Genomic DNA, 22,526 nt, shown 5'->3' with positions numbered 1-22,526 from the left:
TAGCGTAGGAGTGTTAAGCATGCCTTGGGGTAAAACTCTCCATTGATAACGAGAAACATGTTCTCTTTGATTAATAGAAGGCACAGAAAAGGTGAATCGAGGCTTATCCTTCTCGTGTAAGGGTATAGTAAAGAAACAATCCTTAAGATCTATTGCTACAACTGGAGATGGTAAACCTTTTTGTAAGGCACCCATCAGTTTTATATGTGTATTAATAGCTCTTAAATCATGTAGCAGTCGCCATCTTCCGGACTTTTTTGTAATAACAAATACTGGAGAATTCCAGGGGCTGACTCTGTGTCTGGCATCCCATTGTTCTTTTACTAGCTGCTGAAGTTGTGTCAGCTTCTCCTGAGATAGGGGCCATTGATCCACCCATATGGGTTTGTCACTGAACCATTCTAATGGTAAGGCAGTGGGTGGAGGAGAAATATCAATGACCCCCATCAGAAATCTTGATGTCCTAGCCCTTTTCTGTTTTTCCAGTTACAGATACCAGGTTAGGATTTCCTTGAAATTTTCCTAAACCTTTTCCCCTCTGATATCCCATGTTCTTCAACATTTTAAATCCTGGGTTATGGAAGTTTTCATTTGTAAGTCTCATATCCCATGCTGTAAGTAAGTCTCGACTGCAAAAATTGATAGCTATATTTGCAACATAAGGCTGAAAAGTATATGACTGTCCATCTGGACCAAGACAAGATAAAATCTCAGGGCTCTGTTGAACACTTTGAGCTGTGCCTACTCCCACTAGGGACATAGAAGTTAATTGCAAGGGCCAGGATGGGGGCCAGTTGTCTTTAGATATTAGTGATACATCAGCTCCTGTATCCATAAGCCCATAAAATATCTTTCCTTTAATTTGTACTACACGGGTAGGTCTATAAGGGGCTATGGGTTGGGATACATAGATTTCCCATGTAGTTGTGCTCCCAGACCCTTTATTTCCTTGTTTCTCCTTTCGTGGAGAAGGGTGTAATTTGCAGGGAATAAGCAATAATTAGCAATATATTCTCCCGGTTCAAAAACCCAAAGATCTTGTGACATTAAAACTACTTGAATTTCTCCTTCATAATCGGAGTCAGTCACTCCTGGGACTACAGTGATGCCTTGCAAGTTAAGATGGCTTTTGCCTAAAATTAGTCCCATGTATCCTGTTGGTAAAGGTCCCCAAATACCAGTGGGAACTTTGATAGGTTTATCTCCCCCTACTAACGTGATTCTTTCTCTGGAGGGTAGATCTAATCCTGCACTTTGTGGTGTTCCTGGGGTGAGGGAATCAATGTGCCTCTGGGAATTCATCCCTGAAACGGGGTTGAGGTCTGGGCTGGGAATGCCCTCATTCTTTGTGGGGACCGGGTCCAGGCCCCGTCTTGTTTCCTGGCATGGGGGTCTCATTCTGATGAAATTTGAGCGACACTGATTAGCCCAGTGATTTCCTTTGTTACAGCAAGGACAAAGTCCTGGCGTTTTTTTCCGCTGGGTGGGGCACTGTATTGTAAGGTCCTTTCTGTCCTGAGATCTGGCGGCATTCCTTTTTAAAATGTCCAGTTTTTCCACAATCATAACATTTTCCCATTTTAGGGTTTGATGCTTGGCTCCTTTTAGATTTGTCAACTGCTAAATTAGCCATTGCTTGCGCTAACATTGCAGAGTGATGAAGCTCAGTTCCCACATCCTGACAAGCTCTGAGAAAATTTCCCAAGTTTTTTGTACACCTCACCGTGCCAGTGCATGTTTATAATCCATGTTTGCATTCTCAAAAGCTAGAGTAAAGATTAGCATTTCTGCAGCTGTGGTATGAGGAATTTGACGCTTCACTGCTTCTTGCAGTCTTGCAAGAAAATGTGCATAGGGTGGCCAGGTGCAGTGGCTCACGCCTGTAATCCCAGCACTTTGGGAGGCCAAGATGGTCAGATCACGAGGTCAGGAGATCAAGACCATCCTGGCTAACACGGTGAAACCCCATCTCTACCAAAAATACAAAAAATTAGCCGAGCATGGTGGCGGGTGCCTGTAGTCCCAGCTACTTGGGAGGCTAAGGCAGGAGAATGGTGTGAACCCGGGAGGCAGAGCTTGCAGTGAGCCGAGATTGTGCCACTGCACTCCAGCCTGGGCAACAAAGCAAGACTCTGTCTCAAAAAAAAAAAAAAAAGAAAAAGAAAATGTGCATAGGGGTCTTGCAACCCTTGCATGATATGTAAAAAGGATTGTACTGGGACTCCGTCTTCAGGAATTGTGGCCCTTTAGCGGCCTGTGTGCACGGCTGATAAGCAGTGTCTGGGAGTGCCATTTGATGTGCCTTTAGCGGCCTGTGTGCACTGCTGATAAGCAGTGTCTGGGAGTGCCATTTGATGTTCCAGGTCTGAATAAGGGCCATTACTTAACAGCATATACTCTGTAATGTCTCTATGTCCAGCAACATGATTCTGTCTAGCCTGGTCTGCACACATTTCTTGCTAATTTAAATTCCATGTCAGATATGTGCTAGCGGACAAGCAAGCTCACGCCAAGTGTTTCAAAGGGTAAAAGACTCATAGCACCAAACACGGATTCTAGCAATCCTAAGATAAATGGGCTCTGTATTGCCATTATTTACCACACTTACTTTTAATTCCTTTAACAACTTAAACTCTAGTGGAGTGTGTTCATGAATAACCTGCTGTGGATTATTTGGATCAGACCTTACAAAAATAGGAAAAGCACAGTGTTCTAAGGGCTCTCCAGCTATGGCAGCAGAGTGTAAAATTCTTTGTATTGGGATCTCTATTTCTGCTACTGAAGGAGGCAGTACAGATGTTTCTGCAACTGGAGGAGGCGGTATAGGCCAATTTATATCCTCCTTCTCCTGTTTTTTATTTTCAATTGGAGCTGTGGTTAGGACGACAGATTCTTTCAGATTTTTAGATTCAGCCTGCTGCCCCACAGAATAATAAGGAAATAATGGCAGAAGTACAGTACGAATTAAACTCCAAGTGGAAAAAAGAAAAATCAACTTTAGGACCTTTTTGATGAGTCTGTTTTAATCCTTCTCCTGCTTTAGCCCAATTTTCCACATCAAGAGTGCCTGCCTGGTGGCCAGGCACGGTGGCTCACGCCTGTAATCCCAGCACTTTGGGAGGCCGAGGCAGGAGGATCATGAGGTCAGGAGATCGAGACCATCCTGGCAAACGTGGTGAAACCCCGTCTCTACTAAAAATACAAAAAAATTAGCCGGGCGTGGTGGCGGGCGCCTGTAGTCCCAGCTACTCGGAGAGGCTGAGGCAGGAGAATGGCGTGAACCCAGGAGGCGGAGCTTGCAGTGAGCCGAGATCGTGCCACTGCACTCCAGCCCGGGCGACAGAGCGAGACTCCGTCTCAAAAAATAAATAAATAAATAAATAAATAAATAAATAAGGAAACAGAAGTTAGGTAACTTGCCCAAGGTCACACAGCTCCAGAGTGATTAGACTGTTATTTAGGCTTTCCATTTCCAACACCACAGTACCACCCTTTGATTTTAAAGTAGTCGTTTGAAAACATTTGTAACATCTGCCCTAGATTAACACGAATTCTCTAGGAATTTTCTTGGCTAGATGGTTATGGAATATTTCTTAACCATATAGAAGATGGGAATCACTGCTAAAGAATTGTTTTATTAGGCAATTTTTCAAAAAGCAATGTTAATTTCTAACAAGCAATCTTGGATTTTATTTTTGAGACGGAGTCTCGCTCTGTCGCCCAGGCTGGAGTGCAGTGGCACAAACTCGGCTCACTGCAAGCCCCGCCTCCCAGGTTCACGCCATTCTCCTGCCTCAGCCTCTCCGAGTAGCTGGGACTACAGGCGCCCGCCACCACGCCCGGCTAATTTTTTTGTATTTTTAGTAGAGACGGGGTTTCACCGTGGTCTCGATCTCCTGACCTCGTGATCCGCCCGCCTCGGCCTCCCAAAGTGCTGGGATTACAAGCGTGAGCCACCGCGCCCGGCCCTGTTTCCTTATTAATCCCGGGTCTTAAAACACTTCAGAGAGAATTGTGGGAATGAAATACACACTGCAGTCCCTACCAGCACTAGGTACCCAATAAAAGATAGTCTCATTTTAATATCAAACAGAAAACCCGCACTGCAAAACTGAAACGCTTGCGTCCTACCAATGCACACCAAGTTTTTGGGCCTTTCCTCTTAACCTCAAAGTGCCCCTTTCTTGAACGTAAACGAGAATGAATGAATCAAAAGGAAAATGAGAAGGAAGCTGCGGTGCGTGCATTTATTTCCAGCTCTGCTGCCCGTGGAGTCCCCCGGCCACCGCCTGAGGCCCACCGCCTGAGAACTCGAAAAGCCGCCTCTGCTCCGCCTAGGGGTTCTCCCATCTCCGGGGCGGGGACCTCTCCTTGGAAGAACCCCTCTAACTCCGCCCCTCCAAGAATGCGCCTGAGCGGCGGTGTCCCTTTTCGGGCGCCGTAGGCCGGGTTCCTATTGGCTAGCTTGCTTTGGCGCCAAAGCGCGGAGCGGAGGCCGAGGCGAGAGCCTGGCGCTGTAGGACCAGAACGAAAGGAGTGAGGCGCCGAGAGCACAGATATCCTTTTGGCGTGAGAGCTGGCGGTTGGCAAGGCCGCGGCAGTGGGAAGCGTCCGCCATGTTCTGCGAAAAAGCCATGGAACTGATCCGCGAGCTGCACCGCGCGCCAGAAGGGCAGCTGCCTGCCTTCAACGTGAGGGGCGGGTAGACTCGGACGGGGTGTGCCGGGCTTGGGCCCTGGGCTCTGGGGCGGGGCGGCTCCCTGGCAGGGTTTCCTTTCGCACCTTGTTCCCTCCGAGCTCTGGAAAACTTGGGAAGTAGCACAACAAAATTCAGGAGGAAAAAGAAAGCATTCATGCTTACGCTACCCAGCGATTTGGTGAATTTCCTCATCTGAGCACATTTTAGCAGTTTTCCTTGGACAGATTTGTTCCGGTCCCTTAAAACATTTACAGTTGCCTGATAATTTAGCATTTCTTGCTCACTCAGGCATCTAATCGTGGTCAGTCAAAGCTAGGCCTCTGGAACCTGGCTGAGATTCTGGTTCTGTAGTGTGACTTTGGGGCAGTTACTCAAGCTTTCTGTGCTCTCAGTTTTCTCATACGCAAAAATGGGGATGGTGACAATAGTACCCAACGCGTGATGTAGTGGACGCAAAATGAGTGGCACGTGTAAGGGTCTTTGCATATGCCTCACATACAGTAAGGGCCGAGTCAGTGTTAGCTATTAATATGACTTTTCTCCTGCTGCTACTATTACTATTAATATTATGATTATTTGTATTTTTCTATCACTGCTACCCCTGGGAGGGTGCTAAGCACTTCATGTACATTATCTTTTGTCTTTCTAATAATCCTTTGAGGGCCCGGTGCCATGGCTCCTGCCTCTAATCCCAGCACTTTGGGAGGCCGAGGCGGGAGGATCGCTTGATCGTGCCACTGCATTCCAGCCTGAGTGACAGAGGGAGACCGTGTCCCAAACAAAACATAACTTTTTGATGTTTAAACTATTGTTTTCTACTTTTTCCAGCTATATATGCATAGGATTGGGGAGATTTAAGTATATTGCCTAAGGTGACACAGCAAGAAAGCTAGGATTTGAACCCTGGCACTCTTGGATCCAGAGCCTGCACTCTAAATTCTATATTTCACTTCTGTCGTAGAGCAGGCATTATGTGGATGTCAGGACACTTTCTGCTGGAAGAGGGGCACAAAAACAGATAATAGAATTCACCACGATAAGTGATACCAAGGAGGTATAGCAAGGAGCACGAAGGAGAAACACCAGTATGAGCTGGGGTAGAGGAGGTGACATATGAGCCTTTCCATCTTCAAGGATGAGGTTACTGATCTGAGAAGGAAGTGAGGCATCCCAGCCAAAGGATGCTGCAGCACAAAGTCACGTGGTCACACTGGAGAGGGTGACCAATAGGGCCTGTGGGGAGGCTAGGAAGATGGCTCACAGCCTACAAGAGTTTGTTGTTCACTCATAAGGCATGCTGGGAGCTGGTAGAGGATTGTAGACAAGGAAGTGATAGGGTAATTTTTGTGTTTTGAAGATAACTGCGGCAGCAATATGGGGAATGGATTGAAGAGAGGAAAGAATGGGACAGGGAGATGGCTACTGGGTAGCTGATAGAGCAGGTGAGAGGTGTGTGGTCTGAACTGTGTCAGGTCAGTGGCACTGAGATCAGTGTTTGGGTTTTAGAGACATGAAGCAAACATGACTTGTAACTATTAGAGCAGGGGCAGATTGGTGTCCATAATGAATGAGAGGGAGGAATTGGGATCTTGGAGGATCCTTAGGAAACTGGGTAAACAACATCAGAGTTCAGGAGATAGAGTGTGTTGGGAAAGGTAATGAGTTTTGTTTTGAACACTAAAGAGCACCTAGCCAGACAATTAGATTGTCTTACAAATGAAGAAACTGAGCTGACACAAATTATGGGTCAAGTTAAGGAACTCGTCTGAATTTACAGCATATTGGAGGTAGAGCTTCAACTTGAACACAGGTTTTCCAGTTTCCAGTCAATTGTTTTTTCAACTTCAGAACAGTTACCTCATTTAAAAAGTTAGGCAGCAGTCTGCAGCTCAGTAGAGATGCTGGAATGCAGCAGTGTGTAAGTGCTAAAATGTGGCCGGAGAACTAGGAACTTAGAGGTCATCGTACATATCAGGACACAGGCCTAGAGAACAGAGAGACTGCAAACAGGTGCGGCCAAGCTGGATTTTGGACCTGACTCTGACACTTAGTTTAGCTCTCTGTTGTACTCAAATTTTAAGATAAATGTTGGGTTATCACTTTGTGGGGCTAGGGGCTGGTCTTAGAAGTTGTAGAATCAGGCCGGGCATGGTGGCTCACGCCTGTAATCCCCCCACTTTGGGAGGCCGAGGCAGGCGGATCACAGGGTCCTGAGATTGAGACCATCCTGGCTAACACGGTGAAACCCCGTATCTACTAAAAATACAAAAAATTAGCCGGGCGTGGTGGGATGTGCCTGTAGTCCCAGCTACTCGGAAGGCTGAGGCAGAAGAATTGCTTGAACCTGGGAGGCGGAGGTTGCAGTGAGCCGAGATTGGGTCACTGCACTCCAGCCTGGGCGACAGAGACTCCGCCTCAAAAAAAAAAGAAGTTGTAGAATCACTCTCTTGTAGGTCTTAATTCAGTGGAGCACCTTTTGTCTCACTAGTGCCTTCCACTGACAAACCCACCTGATACTCAAGGTGATCCAGCAGCCTGGAACACTCAGCCTGCGGAGGCTGGCCTCCGGCTCAGTGGCACAGAGGAAGGCTGACAGTGGATCTGACAGGCCCAAGGACCACACAGGCTTTTCTTTTTTTTTCTTTTTTTTATTGCTTTGAGATGGAGTTTCACTCCTGTGGCCCAGGCTAGAGTGCAATGGTGCGATCTCGGCTCACTGCAACCTCCGCCTTCCGGGTTAAGCAATTCTCCTGCCTCAGCCTCCCTAGTAGCTGGGATTACAGGCGCCTGCCACCATGCCCAGATAATTTTATGTATTTTTAGTAGAGATGGGGTTTCACTATGTTGGCCAGGCTGGTCTCGAACTCCTTACCTCAGGTGATCCACCCGTCTCAGCCTCCCAAAGTGCTGGGATTATAGGCGTGAGCCACCGTGCCCGGCTCAACACACAGGCTTTTCTTCTGGAATCACTCATGGTTAAGGGCTGTGTCCAGTAAATAGAAAAGTGATTACACCCTTTCTATATGCAGAATTGATACTTTTTTTAAAAAGTACATTTTTAAGAAAATTAGGCCAAGCATGGTGGCTCATGCCTATAATCCCAGCCAGCACTTTGGGAGGTCAAGGTGGAAGGAACGCTTGAGCCCAGGAGTTCGAGACTAGCCTGGGCAACATAGTGATACCCCATTTTTACAAAAAATAGAATTAGCCGGGTGTGGTGGCACACATCTGTAGTTCCAGCAACTTAGGAGGCTGAGGTGAGAGGATTGCATGGCTCCAGGAAGTTGAAACTGCAGTGAACTGTGGTCACGCTATTACACTCCAGCCTGGGTGACAGACTGAATCCCTGTCTCAAAAAGGAAAAGGTAAGAAAATTACCTTGGGCTCAGGTAGAAGTCATGCTTGCATTTTTCATCAGGAATTACATCTTTTGAGCAGAGTTGAGTAGTTGATTTTGGAATTGTGCCATTTGTATATACCACAGCATTTTTGCCAACGCATATATTTTGGCCCTAAAAATAGATTGTGAAAAAGAGATGGGATTGCTTCTGTTTCGATTGTTGGCAGACCTATCGGGCAATATTTAATCATTTCGGGCTGGACACAGTGGCTCCTGCCTGTACTCCCAGCACTTTAGGAGACCATGGCAGGCGGATCACTTGAGGTCAGGAGTTTTGAGAGCAGTGTGGCCAACATGGCAAAACCCTGTCTCTACCAAAAAAAAAAAAAAAAAAAAAAATTACAAAAATTAGCCAGGCGTGGTGGCTTACACCTGTAATCCCAGCACTTTGGGAGGCTGAGGTGAGTGGATTGCCTGAGGTCAGGAGTTTGAGACCAGCCTGGTGAACATGGTGAAACCCTGTCTGTACTAAAAATAGAAAAATTAGCTGGATGTGGTGGTGGGCACCTGTAATCCCAGCTACTTGAGAGGCTAAGGCAGGGGAATCATTGCTTGAACCCGGGAGATGGAGGTTGCAGTGAGACAAGATTGCACCATTATACTCCAGCCTGGGTGACAAGAACAAAACTCCGTCTCAAAAAAAAAATTAGCCGGGCATTGGTGGTGCACACCTGTAGTCCCAGCTACTCGGGAGGCTGAGGCAGGAGAATCACTTAAACCTGGGAGGCAGAGGTTGCAGTGAGCTGAGATCGCACTACTGCACTCCAGCCTGGGCCACAGAGTGAGACTTCATCTCAACAACAACAAAAAAAATCAGAATTCTAATGTTTTATTTTTCCAAGGGAAAATTTGCCCCAAACTGGATACTAGAAAAATTCCTATGGCTGGTTTTTGCAGTTCAAACCAAAAACACTATTCCTTTTTCTTTCTTTTGGTATTAACCTTTTAAGATCACTTTTAAGCCGGGCCCAGTGTCTCATCCCTGTAACCCCAGCACTTTGGGAGGCTGAGGCGGGTGGATCACCTGAGGTCAGGAGTTCAAGACCAGCCTGGCCAATATAGTGAAACCCCGTCTCTACTAAAAATACAAAAAATTAGCCAGGCGTGGTGGTGGGCGCCTGTAATCCCAGCTACTCCGGAGGCTGAGACAGGAGAATCGCTTGAACCGAGGAGGCAGAGGTTGCAGTGAGCCCAGGTCGCACCATTGCACTGCAGCCCAGGCGACAGTACGAGACTCCATCTAAAAAAAAGACCATTTTTTAGTAAATTATGAATTATTTACATATTTTTCTTTATACCTCATGCTTCAGTAGGACGATTGATATCTTTGTTCGTCAATTTTATTGATGTATAATTTACATACAACAAAATGTGTATTTTAACAGATTTTTGAATTTTGACTAATATGTACGTCTTTATAACCAGCACCCTGATCAAGATTTCTGTAATTATCAAAATATATACCCCATAAATATATATACCTACTGTGTACCCACAAAAATAAATTAAAAAAGATTTCTGTAACTTTGCCCCCCTTTTGTAGCTACCTCCCACCTATAGCCTTAGGCAACCATGAATTTGCTTTCTCTGACTACAGATGATATTATTCTTTTTGGCAAACTTTTCCTGTGAAGGGCCAGAGGGAATCATTTCATGTAAACTCTGTGTCAGGCATCTCTTGCTCAGTATAACGTATTTCAGATTATCCTCGTCCCTCGTTGTATATGTTGTCAGTAGTTCATTCTTTTTTTTGAGACGAAATTTCGCTCTCGTTGCCCAGGCTGGAGTGCAATGGCATGATCTTATGATCTTGGCTCATTGCAACCTCTGCCTCCCGGGTTCAAGCGATTCTCCTGCCTCAGCCTCCCGAATAGCTGGGATTACAGCCTGCCACCACGCCTGGCTAATTTTTGTATATTTAGTAGAGACGGGGTTTCACCATGTTGACCAGGCTGGTTTTGAACTTCTGACCTCAGGTGATCCACCTGCCTCAGCCTCCCAGAGGGCTGGGATTACAGGCATGAGCCACCACCCCGGCCCATTCTTTTTATTATATTAGATTTTTCAGATAAGTGGAAGGTTTATCCATCTATCATTTGATGGACATTTGGGTTGTTTCTACATTTTTACTGTTATGAATAATGCTGCAAAAAACATGTTTTCTGTTTTTTTGAGTATATATATATATATATATATATATATATATATATATACACATACCTAGGAGTAAAATTACTGAGTCATATGGTAATTCTGTGTGTAGCTTTTGAGGAACTGTCAAGTTTTTGCCTACAGGGCTATACCGTTTTACATTCCCACCAGCAATGTACGAGGGTTCCAGTTTCTCCGCATCTCACCAACACTTGTTATAACCATGCTAGTGGGGTGTGAAAGGACTATTGCTTTTTGCTAAAGTATATAAATGAAAGATACAGTTCAGTATTGATAGAATATTGCCACAGAATAGGTGGGGAAATCAGTGGATTTCAATATCGGTTTATATGTTCTAGGAGGATGGACTCAGACAAGTTCTGGAGGAGATGAAAGCTTTGTATGAACAAAACCAGTCCGATGTGTAAGTTTCATAAGATCGATATTCTAAAACAATTCAATAATTAAGATGTTGAAATCGGCTGGGCACAGTGACTCACGCCTGTAATCCCAGCACTTTGGGAGGCTGAGGCGGGCGGATTACAAGGTCAGGAGTTTGAGATCAGCCTGGCCAACACAGTGAAACTTTTTTTTTTTTGAGACGGAGTCTCGCTCTGTCGCCCAGGCTGGAGTGCAGTGGCGCAATCTCGGCTCACTGCAAGCTCTGCCTCCCGGGTTCACGCCATTCTCCTGCCTCAGCCTCTCTGAGTAGCTGGGACTACAGGCGCCCGCCACCACGCCCGGCTAATTTTTTTTTTTGTATTTTTAGTAGAGACGGGGTTTCACCGTGGTCTCAATCTCCTGACCCCGTGATCCACCCGCCTCGGCCTCCCAAAGTGCTGGGATTACAAGCGTGAGCCACCGCGCCCGGCCTGGTGAAACCTTGTCTCTACTAAAAATACAAAAATTAACCGGGTGTGGTAGTGGGCGCCTGTAATCCCAGCTACTCAGGAGGCTGAGGCAGGAGAACTGTTTGAACCCGGGAGGCGGAGGTTGCAGTGAGCTGAGATTGCACCTCTTCACTCCAGCCTGGCGTAGGGCAAGACTGTCTCCAAAAAAAAAAAAAGATGTTGAAATCAGATAACCTTGCATTAGTTTTGGGATGTGATTTTTAAAAATTATCTGTAAAATTATCTGCTCTAGCTGTACAAATTAGCAAAAGTCTGAAGGAATTTGTACTGATCACTGCTTAATAAATATCTGTTGTTTGGCTGATAGGAGTTGAAAGGAATTAGAGTGGACCTAAAATAAATGACATACCCTAAAATAAAAAGTGAGAATAGGCCGGACACGGTGGCTCATGGCTATAAATCCCTGTGCTTTGGGAGGCCAAGGCAAAAGGATCAGCTGAGGCCAGGAGCCTGGACATATAGCAGGACTCTGTCTCTATTAAAAAAAAATAAAAATTAGCTAGATGTGGTGGCACACACCTGGAGTCTTGGCTACTCAGCAGGGTAAGATGGGAGGCTTGCTTGAGTGCAGGGGTTTGAGGCTGCAGTGCGCTATGATCATGTTACTGCACCCTAGCCTGGGTGACAGAAGGAGATCTCCATCTTTAAAAATAATAAAGTAAAAACCTAACAAAGTGAAATACATGGTTCCCACTGTTTATATTTTTTTTATCAACAGATGCCTTAGTGCGTTTGTTAAAGGAAGAATAGGAAGTTTATAAATGGATATAAATAGGAGCAGCAGTGATTTCCGATAGTTTGAGTAGAGTTCTCTGAGAACTAGCTATAAAAGGCTTCAGCGTAGTAGGTCCAGAGAGGTGACTAGATTTATTGACTCTTTAGAACTGAGCATGGTAGCTGGCACAGTGGAGAATTTGGGCTCTATGACAAACTTCATATGTTCCTGTGTGACACCAGAGGTTGTCAAGTACTGGATCAAAGTTGAAGTATTCAAGGTCTCAACTTAGAAGTCTGTCTGTGACATGAGGTTTCCTCTTTGGACTTGTTCGCTACAGTGTTTTTATCAATTACTTGAATATAGAAATAAGTGTTATGGCTGGTAAGATTTGTGGGGCACATAAAATGATAGGAGCACTTCCAACTCCTGTGTATAAGGAGAGATACAGAAAAATCTTTACAGATGGACTTAGGAAGTGAACCTCAACAGATTTGCAGTAAATATAAGGCAAATTTAAAGTCCTGGACTCAAGTCCCTAAGCCATTCATTGATTTACTCAACAAATATGTACTAAACAAATATGTATCAGTAAGTGGCTGTGCTATTTCAGTGGTAAACAATAGTCAAGATGGCTGTCCCGGGCGGGGCACAGTGTGGCTCATGCCTGTAATCCCAGCACTTTGGGAGGCCGAGGTGGGTGGATCACCTGAGGTCAGGAGCTCGAGACCAGCCTGACCAACATGGTGAAACCCTGTATCTACGAAAAATACAAAATTAGCCGTGCGTGGTGGCGCATGCCTGTAATCCCAGCTACTTGGGAGGCTGAGGCAGGAGAATCGCTTGAACCTGGGAGGTGGAGGTTGTGGTGAGTTGAGATCGCGTCATTGCACTCCAGCTTAGGCAACAATAGCGAAACTCTATCTCGAAAAAAAAAAAAAAAAATTGCCCGTCCCTGGCGCTCACTGTCTAGTGCAGAAGACAGATATGAAATATAGATACGCCAAATTGGGATTCATGCTATGAAGGAAATCAGAAGAGTGCAAGGAGAAAGAAAAATGAATAGAAGGTCTAGCTTAAATTGAGGAATCAGGGAACTTCTCTCCAAGGAAGAGACATTTCAGCCGAGGCCTGCGGGAGAGGCAAGTCTTAGGGAGGCAGTGACTGTGGGCATAGAACATTCTAGGTGGAGGGAACAGCATATGCAAAAGCCCCTGAATCATGGAAGAGAATGGGGCACTCAAGAAACTGACACTTAAAGAAGACCTATGTGGCTGGAGTTTGGCAAGTGGCAAAGGGTGACACCAGATGAAGTGTAAGTGTGGACAGGTGGTGGTGTGTTTGTGTCTTAAAAGATAATCCTGGTTGCTGTGTGGAGGGGCTGAGAGGTGGGGGAAGCTGGTCACCAGGTTACTAGAGAGGTGACCCAGGCTTGGTAGAAAGTGAGAAGGTTATAGATGTTTTGGAGGAGACCCTATAGGACTTGGTTCAGTAAGGGAATGATTTTCTTGTATTCTCTGTGTTTATGCCATTCGCAAATTCATGATCCAAAATTCTTTCTTCCACCTTCCTAGTTTCATCAGACTTTCGTAGGGTGGCAGAAGTATATAGAACAGCCCTGGAAGACATGACAGGATGGGATGTGTATTTTGCCTGTATTATCAGGGCCTAGCACGGTGCCTGGCATAGAGGCAGGCACTACATGAATGAATTCTTTTTATATTCATATGGTTGCTTAAAAACTCCAAAGTAGATTCTTATTCATTCAAAAGTTACATGTACTTTTTATAGGGTAAAACCAAAATTTTCAGTGTGAAAAATACTGAAGTATAGTATGTACATGTATTTGGAGATCAACAGATATTTGTAAGATGAGTGAAAGACCATTTTGACTCCATTGTACCTCACTTTATTATAATGAGGATTTGGAAGCTCCACTGGAAGGGAGGTACTATATAGAATAACGACATGACGTAAGACCATAACCTCATGTCCATGATGTTAGGTTTATCTCTTATCTCAGTGTGATAATGGAATCCTGAAAAATGAATAAACACAGTGTCTTTTAGAAAGAGTAGAGATTAATCAGTGTGCAAAAATGCAAAGTACCAAATGCCTAAACAAAACGTATCTGGTAGCATGATCTTAGGCAAGTTGTTTAGGTTTTGGCTTTTTAGCATATTAATAAAAGCTCTGATGTACAAATAGTTATTATTTGCTTAGGTTAACTGCTAATCACAAATGGATTAAAAACAAGCATGTAACTCAGTTGTTATTTGGCTTTGAAAATTTTACTTATCCTGAAAAGTACATATTTTTTTTCTTTTTAAATGCTCCTATCAGGAATGAAGCAAAGTCAGGTGGACGAAGTGATTTGATACCAACTATCAAATTTCGACACTGTTCTCTGTTAAGAAATCGACGCTGCACTGTAGCATACCTGTAAGCTTCTCAGTTTTTGCTTGGGGTGGCAGGATTTTCTGTGTGGCTTCCCAGTTGACCATCTCAAATGGGTAACATGAAATCTTAGATCTCTCTCTCTCTTTGTAAGCATTCTAAATTTTTCCTCTGTTTTTTCATTTTTCAAATTTTTTATTATGAAAAATCACAACACTTTTAAAAGTAGGGAGAATAATACTATAATGAACCCCAGTGGAGCTGTCATATGGTTTTAACAATTTTTATTATTTTGCCATATTTTCTTCATCGTGTTTTGCTTGTTGGTGCCACACTATTTAAGTGCATCATGGTCTTTCACTACTGAATACGGTAGTGTTCTTACTATTTTTCTTCTTTGTCTTAGAAATAAGGACCTTTGGCCAGGCACAGTGGCTCATGCCTATAATCCCAGCACTTTTGGAGGCCGAGGCGGGTGGATCACCTGAGATCAGGAGTTTGAGACAAGCCTGGCCAACATGGTGAAACCCCGTCTCTACTAAAAATACAAAAATTAGCTGGGAGTGGTAGCCGGTGCCTAATCCCAGCTACCTGGGAGGCTGAGGCAGGAGAATCGCTTGAATCCGGGAGCCAGAGGTCGTAGTGAGTGGAGATCGTGCCATTGCACTCCAGGCTGGGTGACAAGAGTAAAACTCTGTCTCAAAAAAAAAAAAAGAGAGCGGGGGAGGAGAAAGAAATAAGGACCTTAGGGACCTTTTTCCCAGTACTACTGTGCTGCTGTCACGTGGAGGAGTGGACAGTGCCTTCAGGCCGACTCTCAGACTGTTCATGTTCCTCTTGTTGTCCCTAAGATGTCTGTTTAGAGCTGGTGTGTTTGCATCAGGGGCCAAATGAAGTCCACACATGATCCCCCGTGTATTCTTATGCCACCCAATACCTTGATGTCCTAGGTATGACCGCTTGCTTCGGATCAGAGCACTCAGATGGGAATATGGTAGCGTCTTGCCAAATGCATTACGATTTCACATGGCTGCTGAAGAAGTGAGTTAGCATTGTTCAAGTTTATAAATTTTGAAAATGCTAAAGTTCTGGCATTGTTCTATAATAGTGTTTATTGGTATTCCTCTTTTTGTGTTTAATGTCTGTTTTTCCCCAATTTCTGGCTGGTATTTAGTATATAATGTGAGGGGAACTATGTAGTGAGGAGTAATTCTAAATGATACGTGGAAAATTCTATTATTACTTAACAAAATAGAGTCCCATGATGTTACTTATTAGTGATCCATCAGTGGGATTAAGAAACTGGCATTATTATTTGGGGATATTCCATAAAATGTTTATATGTGTATATATACTTTCCTAATCAAAATTCATATTTGCCTAGTCACTGAGGCAAAGAACTAGCCCATTATTTAAGGACATAGGATTGGAATCAGGTGGGCTTAGGTTCAAATCCTGGCTCTCTGCCGTCTAATCTTGAGCAAGTCACTTGCCCTGTTTCTGTGCCTAAATTTCCTCGTTACAGGATGAAGATCATATTACCTATTACAGGTTGCAATGACTTCTGACACTAACTACCTGCAGTTATTGTCAACTAAGGAAGCTCACACAAGCTTTGATGTCCAGAGTGTTTATTGGGGCTTCATTACGTAGATATGATTGATTAAATTACTGGCCCTGTGACTGAGCTCAATCTTCATCCCTCTACCCCTCCCTGGAGGTCAGACTGACATCAGGAGGGCCAAAGGCCCAATACTTCAATCACATGGTTGGTCTTTCTGGGATGGCCAGTCCCAACTCTGAGTCATCTTGATAGCACAGACTATCTAGGGGTTCACCACGAATCACCTGGGTAACACATACTCTCAGGGCACATCATAAATAACAAGACACTCCTATTACTTGGGAAAGTCCAAGAATTTAGAAGCTACCTCCCAGGAATGGGGGAGAGAGACCCACCAAATTCTTTATTCTACAACAGTGTTATTACAAGGCCTATCACAGGGTTACTTCAGGTGGTCCATGTGGAGCACAGCATAGGATGGCACTCAATAAATGTTAACAGGGCCGGGCGCGGTGGCTCACGCTTGTAATCCCAGCACTTTGGGAGGCTGAGGCGGGCGGATCACGAGGTCAGGAGATTGAGACCACGGTGAAACCCCGTCTCTACTAAAAATACAAAAAAATTAGCCGGGCGTGGTGGCGGGCGCCTGTAGTCCCAGCTACTTGGAGAGGCTGAGGCAGGAGAACGGCGTGAACCCGGGAGGCGGAGCTTGCAGTGAGCCGAGATTGCGCCACTGCACTCCAGCCTGGGCGACAGAGCGAGACTCTGTCTCAAAAAAAAAAAAATAAATAAATAAATGTTAACAGTTACTACATTACAGTTGCATAGCACAGAGCTTAAGAAAGCAAATATTTAGTGCAGCAAACCACCGTGGTACATGTATACCTATGTAACAAACCTGCACGTTCAGCACATGTATCCCAGAACTTAAAGTAAAAAAAAATTCAATGTGTTTGCCATTAGATTCTGCACATTTAGATTCTTTTTTTTTTTTTTTTTTTTTTTTTTTGAGACGGAGTCTCGCTCTGTCGCCCAGGCTGGAGTGCAGTGGCGCGATCTTGGCTCACTGCAAGCTCTGCCTCCCGGGTTCACGCCATTCTCCTGCCTCAGCCTCTCCGAGTAGCTGGGACTACAGGCGCCCGCCACCATGCCCGGCTAATTTTTTTTTTTGTATTTTTAGTAGAGACGGGGTTTCACCGTGGTCTCGATCTCCTGACCTCGTGATCCGCCCGCCTCGGCCTCCCAAAGTGCTGGGATTACAAGCGTGAGCCACCGCGCCCGGCCTGCACATTTAGATTCTGCACATTTTTGAAAGTGATCTATTTTTGTCATAGCTTCATTTTCATTCTGTTCATTTTCTGCATAAATAAATGAGTAATCTCTACCTCAGAATTACCAGTAACTATGAAATTGGTAACATGTTAGTACCTCACTTTATGCTCTTTGTGTTCAAATCTACTTATATTAATTGAACTTTGGGGTACTTCCTGTGTATTATGGTGAGATGAACAGAACACTATGTTGTTTCTCTAACGACAGTAGCTTTAATGATTTTTCTCATACAATATTTTAGATTAATTTTTTTGTGTATTTTTTTGAGATGGAATCTCGTTCTGTTGCCCAGGCTGGAGTGCAGTGGTGCATTCTCTGCTCACTGCATCTTCCACCTCCTGGCTTCAAGCAATTCTCCTGCCTCAGCCTGCCAAGTAGCTGTGATTACAGGTGCGTGCCACCATGCCTGGCTAATTTTTTTTTTTATTTTATTTATTTTTTTTATTTTATTATTTTTTTTTTATTATACTTTAGGGTTTTAGGGTACATGTGCACAATGTGCAGGTTTGTTACATATGTATCCATGTGCCATGTTGATTTCCTGCACCCATTAACTCGTCATTTAGCATTAGGTGTATCTCCTAATGCTGTCCCTCCCCCCTCCCCCCACCCCACAACAGTCCCCGGAGGGTGATGTTCCCCTTCCTGTGTCCATGAGTTCTCATTGTTCAATTCCCACCTATGAGAGAGAACATGCGGTGTTTGGTTTTTTGTCCTTGCGATAGTTTACTGAGAATGATGTTTTCCAGTTTCGTCCATGTCCCTACAAAGGACACGAACTCATCATTTTTTATGGCTGCATAGTATTCCATGGTGTATATGTGCCACATTTTCTTAATCCAGTCTATCGTTGTTGGACATTTGGGTTGGTTCCAACTCTTTGCTATTGTGAGTAGTGCCGCAATAAACATACGTGTGCATGTGTCTTTATAGCAGCATGATTTATAGTCCTTTGGGTATATACCCAGTAATGGGATGGCTGGGTCAAATGGTATTTCTAGTTCGAGATCCCTGAGGAATCGCCACACTGACTTCCACAATGGTTGAACTAGTTTACAGTCCCACCAACAGTGTAAAAGTGTTCCTATTTCTCCACATCCTCTCCAGCACCTGTTGTTTCCTGATTTTTTAATGATGGCCATTCTAACTGGTGTGAGATGGTATCTCACTGTGGTTTTGATTTGCATTTCTCTGATGGCCAGTGATGATGAGCATTTCTTCATGTGTTTTCTGGCTGCATAAATGTCTTCTTTTGAGAAGTGTCTGTTCATGTTCTCTGCCCACTTTTTGATGGGGTTGTTTGTTTTTTTCTTGTAAATTTGTTTGAGTTCATTGTAGATTCTGGATATTAGCCCTTTGTCAGATGAGTAGGTTGCAAAAATTTTCTCCCATTCTGTAGGCTGCCTGTTCATTCTGATGATAGTTTCTTTTGCTGTGCAGAAGCTCTTTAGTTTAATGAGATCCCATTTGTCGATTTTGGCTTTTGTTGCCATTGCTTTTGGTGTTTTAGACATGAAGTCCTTGCCCACGCCTATGTCCTGAATGGTATTGCCTAGGTTTTCTTGTAGGATTTTAATGGTTTTAGGTCTAACATATAAGTCTTTAATCCATCTTGAATTAATTTTTGTATAAGGTGTAAGGAAGGGATCCAGTTGCAGCTTTCTACATATGGCTAGCCAGTTTTCCCAGCACCATTTATTAAATAGGGAATCCTTTCCCCATTTCTTGTTTTTGTCAGGTTTGTCAAAGATCAGATAGTTGTAGCTATGCGGCATCATTTCTGAGGGCTCTGTTCTGTTCCATTGATCTATGTCTCTGTTGTGGTACCAGTACCATGCTGTTTTGGTTACTGTAGCCTTGTAGTATAGTTTAAAGTCAGGTAGCGTGATGCCTCCAGCTTTGTTCTTTTGGCTTAGGATTGACTTGGCGATGCGGGCTCTTTTTTGGTTCCATATGAACTTTAAAGTAGTTTTTTCCAATTCTGTGAAGAAAGTCATTGGTAGCTTAATGGGGATGGCATTGAATCTATAAATTACCTTGGGCAGTATGGCCATTTTCACGATATTGATTCTTCCAACCCATGAGCATGGAATGTTCTTCCATTTGTTTGTATCCTCTTTTATTTCATTGAGCAGTGGTTTGTAGTTCTCCTTGAAGAGGTCCTTCACATCCCTTGTAAGTTGGATTCCTAGGTATTTTATTCTCTTTGAAGCAATTGTGAATGGGAGTTCACTCATGATTTGGCTCTCTGTTTGTCTGTTATTGGTGTACAAGAATGCTTGTGATTTTTGTACATTAATTTTGTATCCTGAGACTTCGCTGAAGTTGCTAATCAGCTTAAGGAGATTTTGGGCTGAGACAATGGGGTTTTCTAGATATACAATCATGTCATCTGCAAACAGGGACAATTTGACTTCCTCTTTTCCTAATTGAATACCTTTTATTTCCTTCTCCTGCCTGATTGCTCTGGCCAGAACTTCCAGCACTATGTTGAATAGGAGCGGTGAGAGAGGGCATCCCTGTCTTGTGCCAGTTTTCAGAGGGAATGCTTCCAGTTTTTGCCCATTCAGTATGATATTGGCTGTGGGTTTGTCGTAGATAGCTCTTATTATTTTGAGATACGTCCCATCAATACCTAATTTATGAGAGTTTTTAGCATGAAGGGTTGTTGAATTTTGTCAAAGGCCTTTTCTGCATCTATTGAGATAATCATGTGGTTTTTGTCTTTGGTTCTGTTTATATGCTGGATTACATTTATTGATTTGCGTATGTTGAACCAGCCTTGCATCCCAGGGATGAAGCCCACTTGATCATGGTGGATAAGCTTTTTGATGTGCTGCTGGATTCGGTTTGCCAGTATTTTATTGAGGATTTTTGCATCAATGTTCATCAAGGATATTGGTCTGTAATTCTCTTTTTTGGTTATGTCTCTGCCAGGTTTTGGTATCAGGACGATGCTGGCTTCATAAAATGTGTTAGGGAGGATTCCCTCTTTTTCTATCGATTGAATAGTTTCAGAAGGAATGGTACCAGTTCCTCCTTCTACCTCTGGTAGAATTCAGCTGTGAATCCATCAGGTCCTGGACTCTTTTTGGTTGGTAAGCTATTGATTATTGCCACAATTTCAGAACCTGTTATTGGTCTATTCAGAGATTGAACTTCTTCCTGGTTTAGTCTTGGGAGGGTGTATTTGTCGAGGAATTTATCCATTTCTTCTAGATTTTCTAGTTTATTTGCATAGAGGTGTTTGTAGTATTCTCTGATGGTAGATTGTATTTCTGTGGGATCGGTGGTGATATCCCCTTTTTCGTTTTTTATTGCATCTATTTGATTCTTCTCTCTTTTCTTCTTTATTAGTCTTGCTAGCGGTCCATCAATTTTGTTGATCTTTTCAAAAAACCAGCTCCTGGATTCATTAATTTTTTCAAGGGTTTTTTTGTGTCTCTATTTCCTTCAGTTCTGCTCTGATTTTAGTTATTTCTAGCCTTCTGCTAGCTTTTGAATGTGTTTGCTCTTGCTTTTCTAGTTCTTTTAATTGTGATGTTAGGGAGTCAATTTTGGATCTTTCCTGCTTTCTCTTGTGGGCATTTAGTGCTATAAATTTCCCTCTACACACTGCTTTGAATGTGTCCCAGAGATTCTGGCATGTTGTGTCTTTGTTCTCGTTGGTTTCAAAGAACATCTTTATTTCTGCCTTCATTTCATTATGTACCCAATAGTCATTCAGGAGCAGGTTGTTCAGTTTCCATGTAGTAGAGCGGTTTTGAGTGAGTTTCTTAATCCTGAGTTCTAGTTTGATTGCACTGTGGTCTGAGAGACAGTTTGTTATAATTTCTGTTCTTTTACATTTGCTGAGGAGAGCTTTACTTCCAACTATGTGGTCAATTTTGGAATAGGTGTGGTGTGGTGCTGAAAAAAATGTATATTCTGTTGACTTGGGGTGGAGAGTTCTGTAGATGTCTATTAGGTCCACTTTATGTAGAGCTGAGTTCAATTCCTGGATATCCTTGTTAACTTTCTGTCTCGTTGATCTGTCTAATGCTGACAGTGGGGTGTTAAAATCTCCCATTATTATTGTGTGGGAGTTTAAGTCCCTTTGTAGGTCACTCAGGACTTGCTTTATGAATCTGGGTGCTCCTGTGTTGGGTGCATATATATTTAGGATAGTTAGCTCTTCTTGTTGAATTGATCCCTTTACCATTATGTAATGGCCTTCTTTGTCTCTTTTGATCTTTGTTGGTTTAAAGTCTATTTTATCAGAGACTAGGATTGCAACCCCTGCCTTTTTTTGTTTTCCAGTTGCTTGATAGATCTTCCTCCATCCCTTTATTTTGAGTCTATGTGTGTCTCTGCACGTGAGATGGGTTTCCTGAATACAGCACACTGATGGGTCCTGACTCCTTATCCAGTTTGCCAGTCTGTGTCTTTTGATTGGAGCATTTAGCCCATTTACATTGAACGTTAATATTGTTATGTGTGAATCTGATCCTGTCATTATGATGTTAGTTGGTTATTTTGCTCGTTAGTTGCTATAGTTTCTTCCTAGTCTCGATGGTCTTTACAATTTGGCATGTTTTTGCAGTGGCTGGTACCGGTTGTTCCTTTCCATGTTTAGTGCTTCCTTCAGGAGCTCTTTTAGGGCAGGCCTGGTGGTGACAAAATCACTCAGCGTTTGCTTGTCTGTAAAGTGTTTTATTTCTCCTTCACTTATGAAGCTTAGTTTGGCGGGATAGGAGATTCTGGGTTGAAAATTCTTTTCTTTAAGAATGTTGAATATCGGCCCCCACTCTCTTCTGGCTTGTAGAGTTTCTGCTGAGAGATCAGCTGTTAGTCTGATGGGCTTCCCTTTGTGGGTAACCCGACCTTTCTCTCTGGCTGCCCTTAACATTTTTTCTTTCATTTCAACTTTGGTGAATCTGACAATAATGTGTCTTGGAGTTGCCCTTCTCGAGGAGTATCTTTGTGGCGTTCTCTGTATTTCCTGAATCTGAATGCTGGCCTGCCTTGCTAGATTGGGGAAGTTCTCCTGGATAATATCTTGCAGAGTGTTTTCCAACTTGGTTCCATTCTCCCCATCATTTTCAGGTACACCAATCAGACGTAGATTTGGTCTTTTCACATAGTCCCAAACTTCTTGGAGGCTTTGTTCATTTCTTTTTATCCTTTTTTCTCTAAACTTCCCTTCTCTCTTCATTTCATTCATTTCATCTTCCATCAGCGATACCCTTTCTTCCAGTTGATCGCATCTGCTACTGAGGCTTCTGCAATCTTCGCGTAGTTCTCGAAACTTGGCTTTCAGCTCCATCAGCTCCTTGAAGCCCTTCTTCTCCATTGGTTATTCTAGTTATCCATTCTTC

General features: G+C 43.6%; 1 protein-coding gene across 1 annotated transcript in view; it reads left to right on the top strand.

The window, feature by feature from the left end:
- Positions 1-4,480: 4,480 nt before the first annotated feature.
- The window catches only part of GINS1 (GINS complex subunit 1), a 47,449-nt gene continuing 29,403 nt past the window's right edge, over positions 4,481-22,526 (top strand). Inside the window, exons 1-4 of the mRNA XM_003278504.3 lie at positions 4,481-4,691; positions 10,610-10,674; positions 14,220-14,318; positions 15,224-15,314. Of these exons, the coding sequence (XP_003278552.1) occupies positions 4,617-4,691; positions 10,610-10,674; positions 14,220-14,318; positions 15,224-15,314 (330 nt within the window). The 5' untranslated portion in view covers positions 4,481-4,616. The remainder of the gene's footprint in view (positions 4,692-10,609; positions 10,675-14,219; positions 14,319-15,223; positions 15,315-22,526) is intronic.

The sequence above is a fragment of the Nomascus leucogenys genome, chromosome 13, assembly GCF_006542625.1.
Source record: "Nomascus leucogenys isolate Asia chromosome 13, Asia_NLE_v1, whole genome shotgun sequence".
In the NCBI taxonomy this organism is placed as follows: Eukaryota; Metazoa; Chordata; class Mammalia; order Primates; family Hylobatidae; genus Nomascus; species Nomascus leucogenys.
This window is presented reverse-complemented; position numbering and strand designations above follow the sequence as displayed.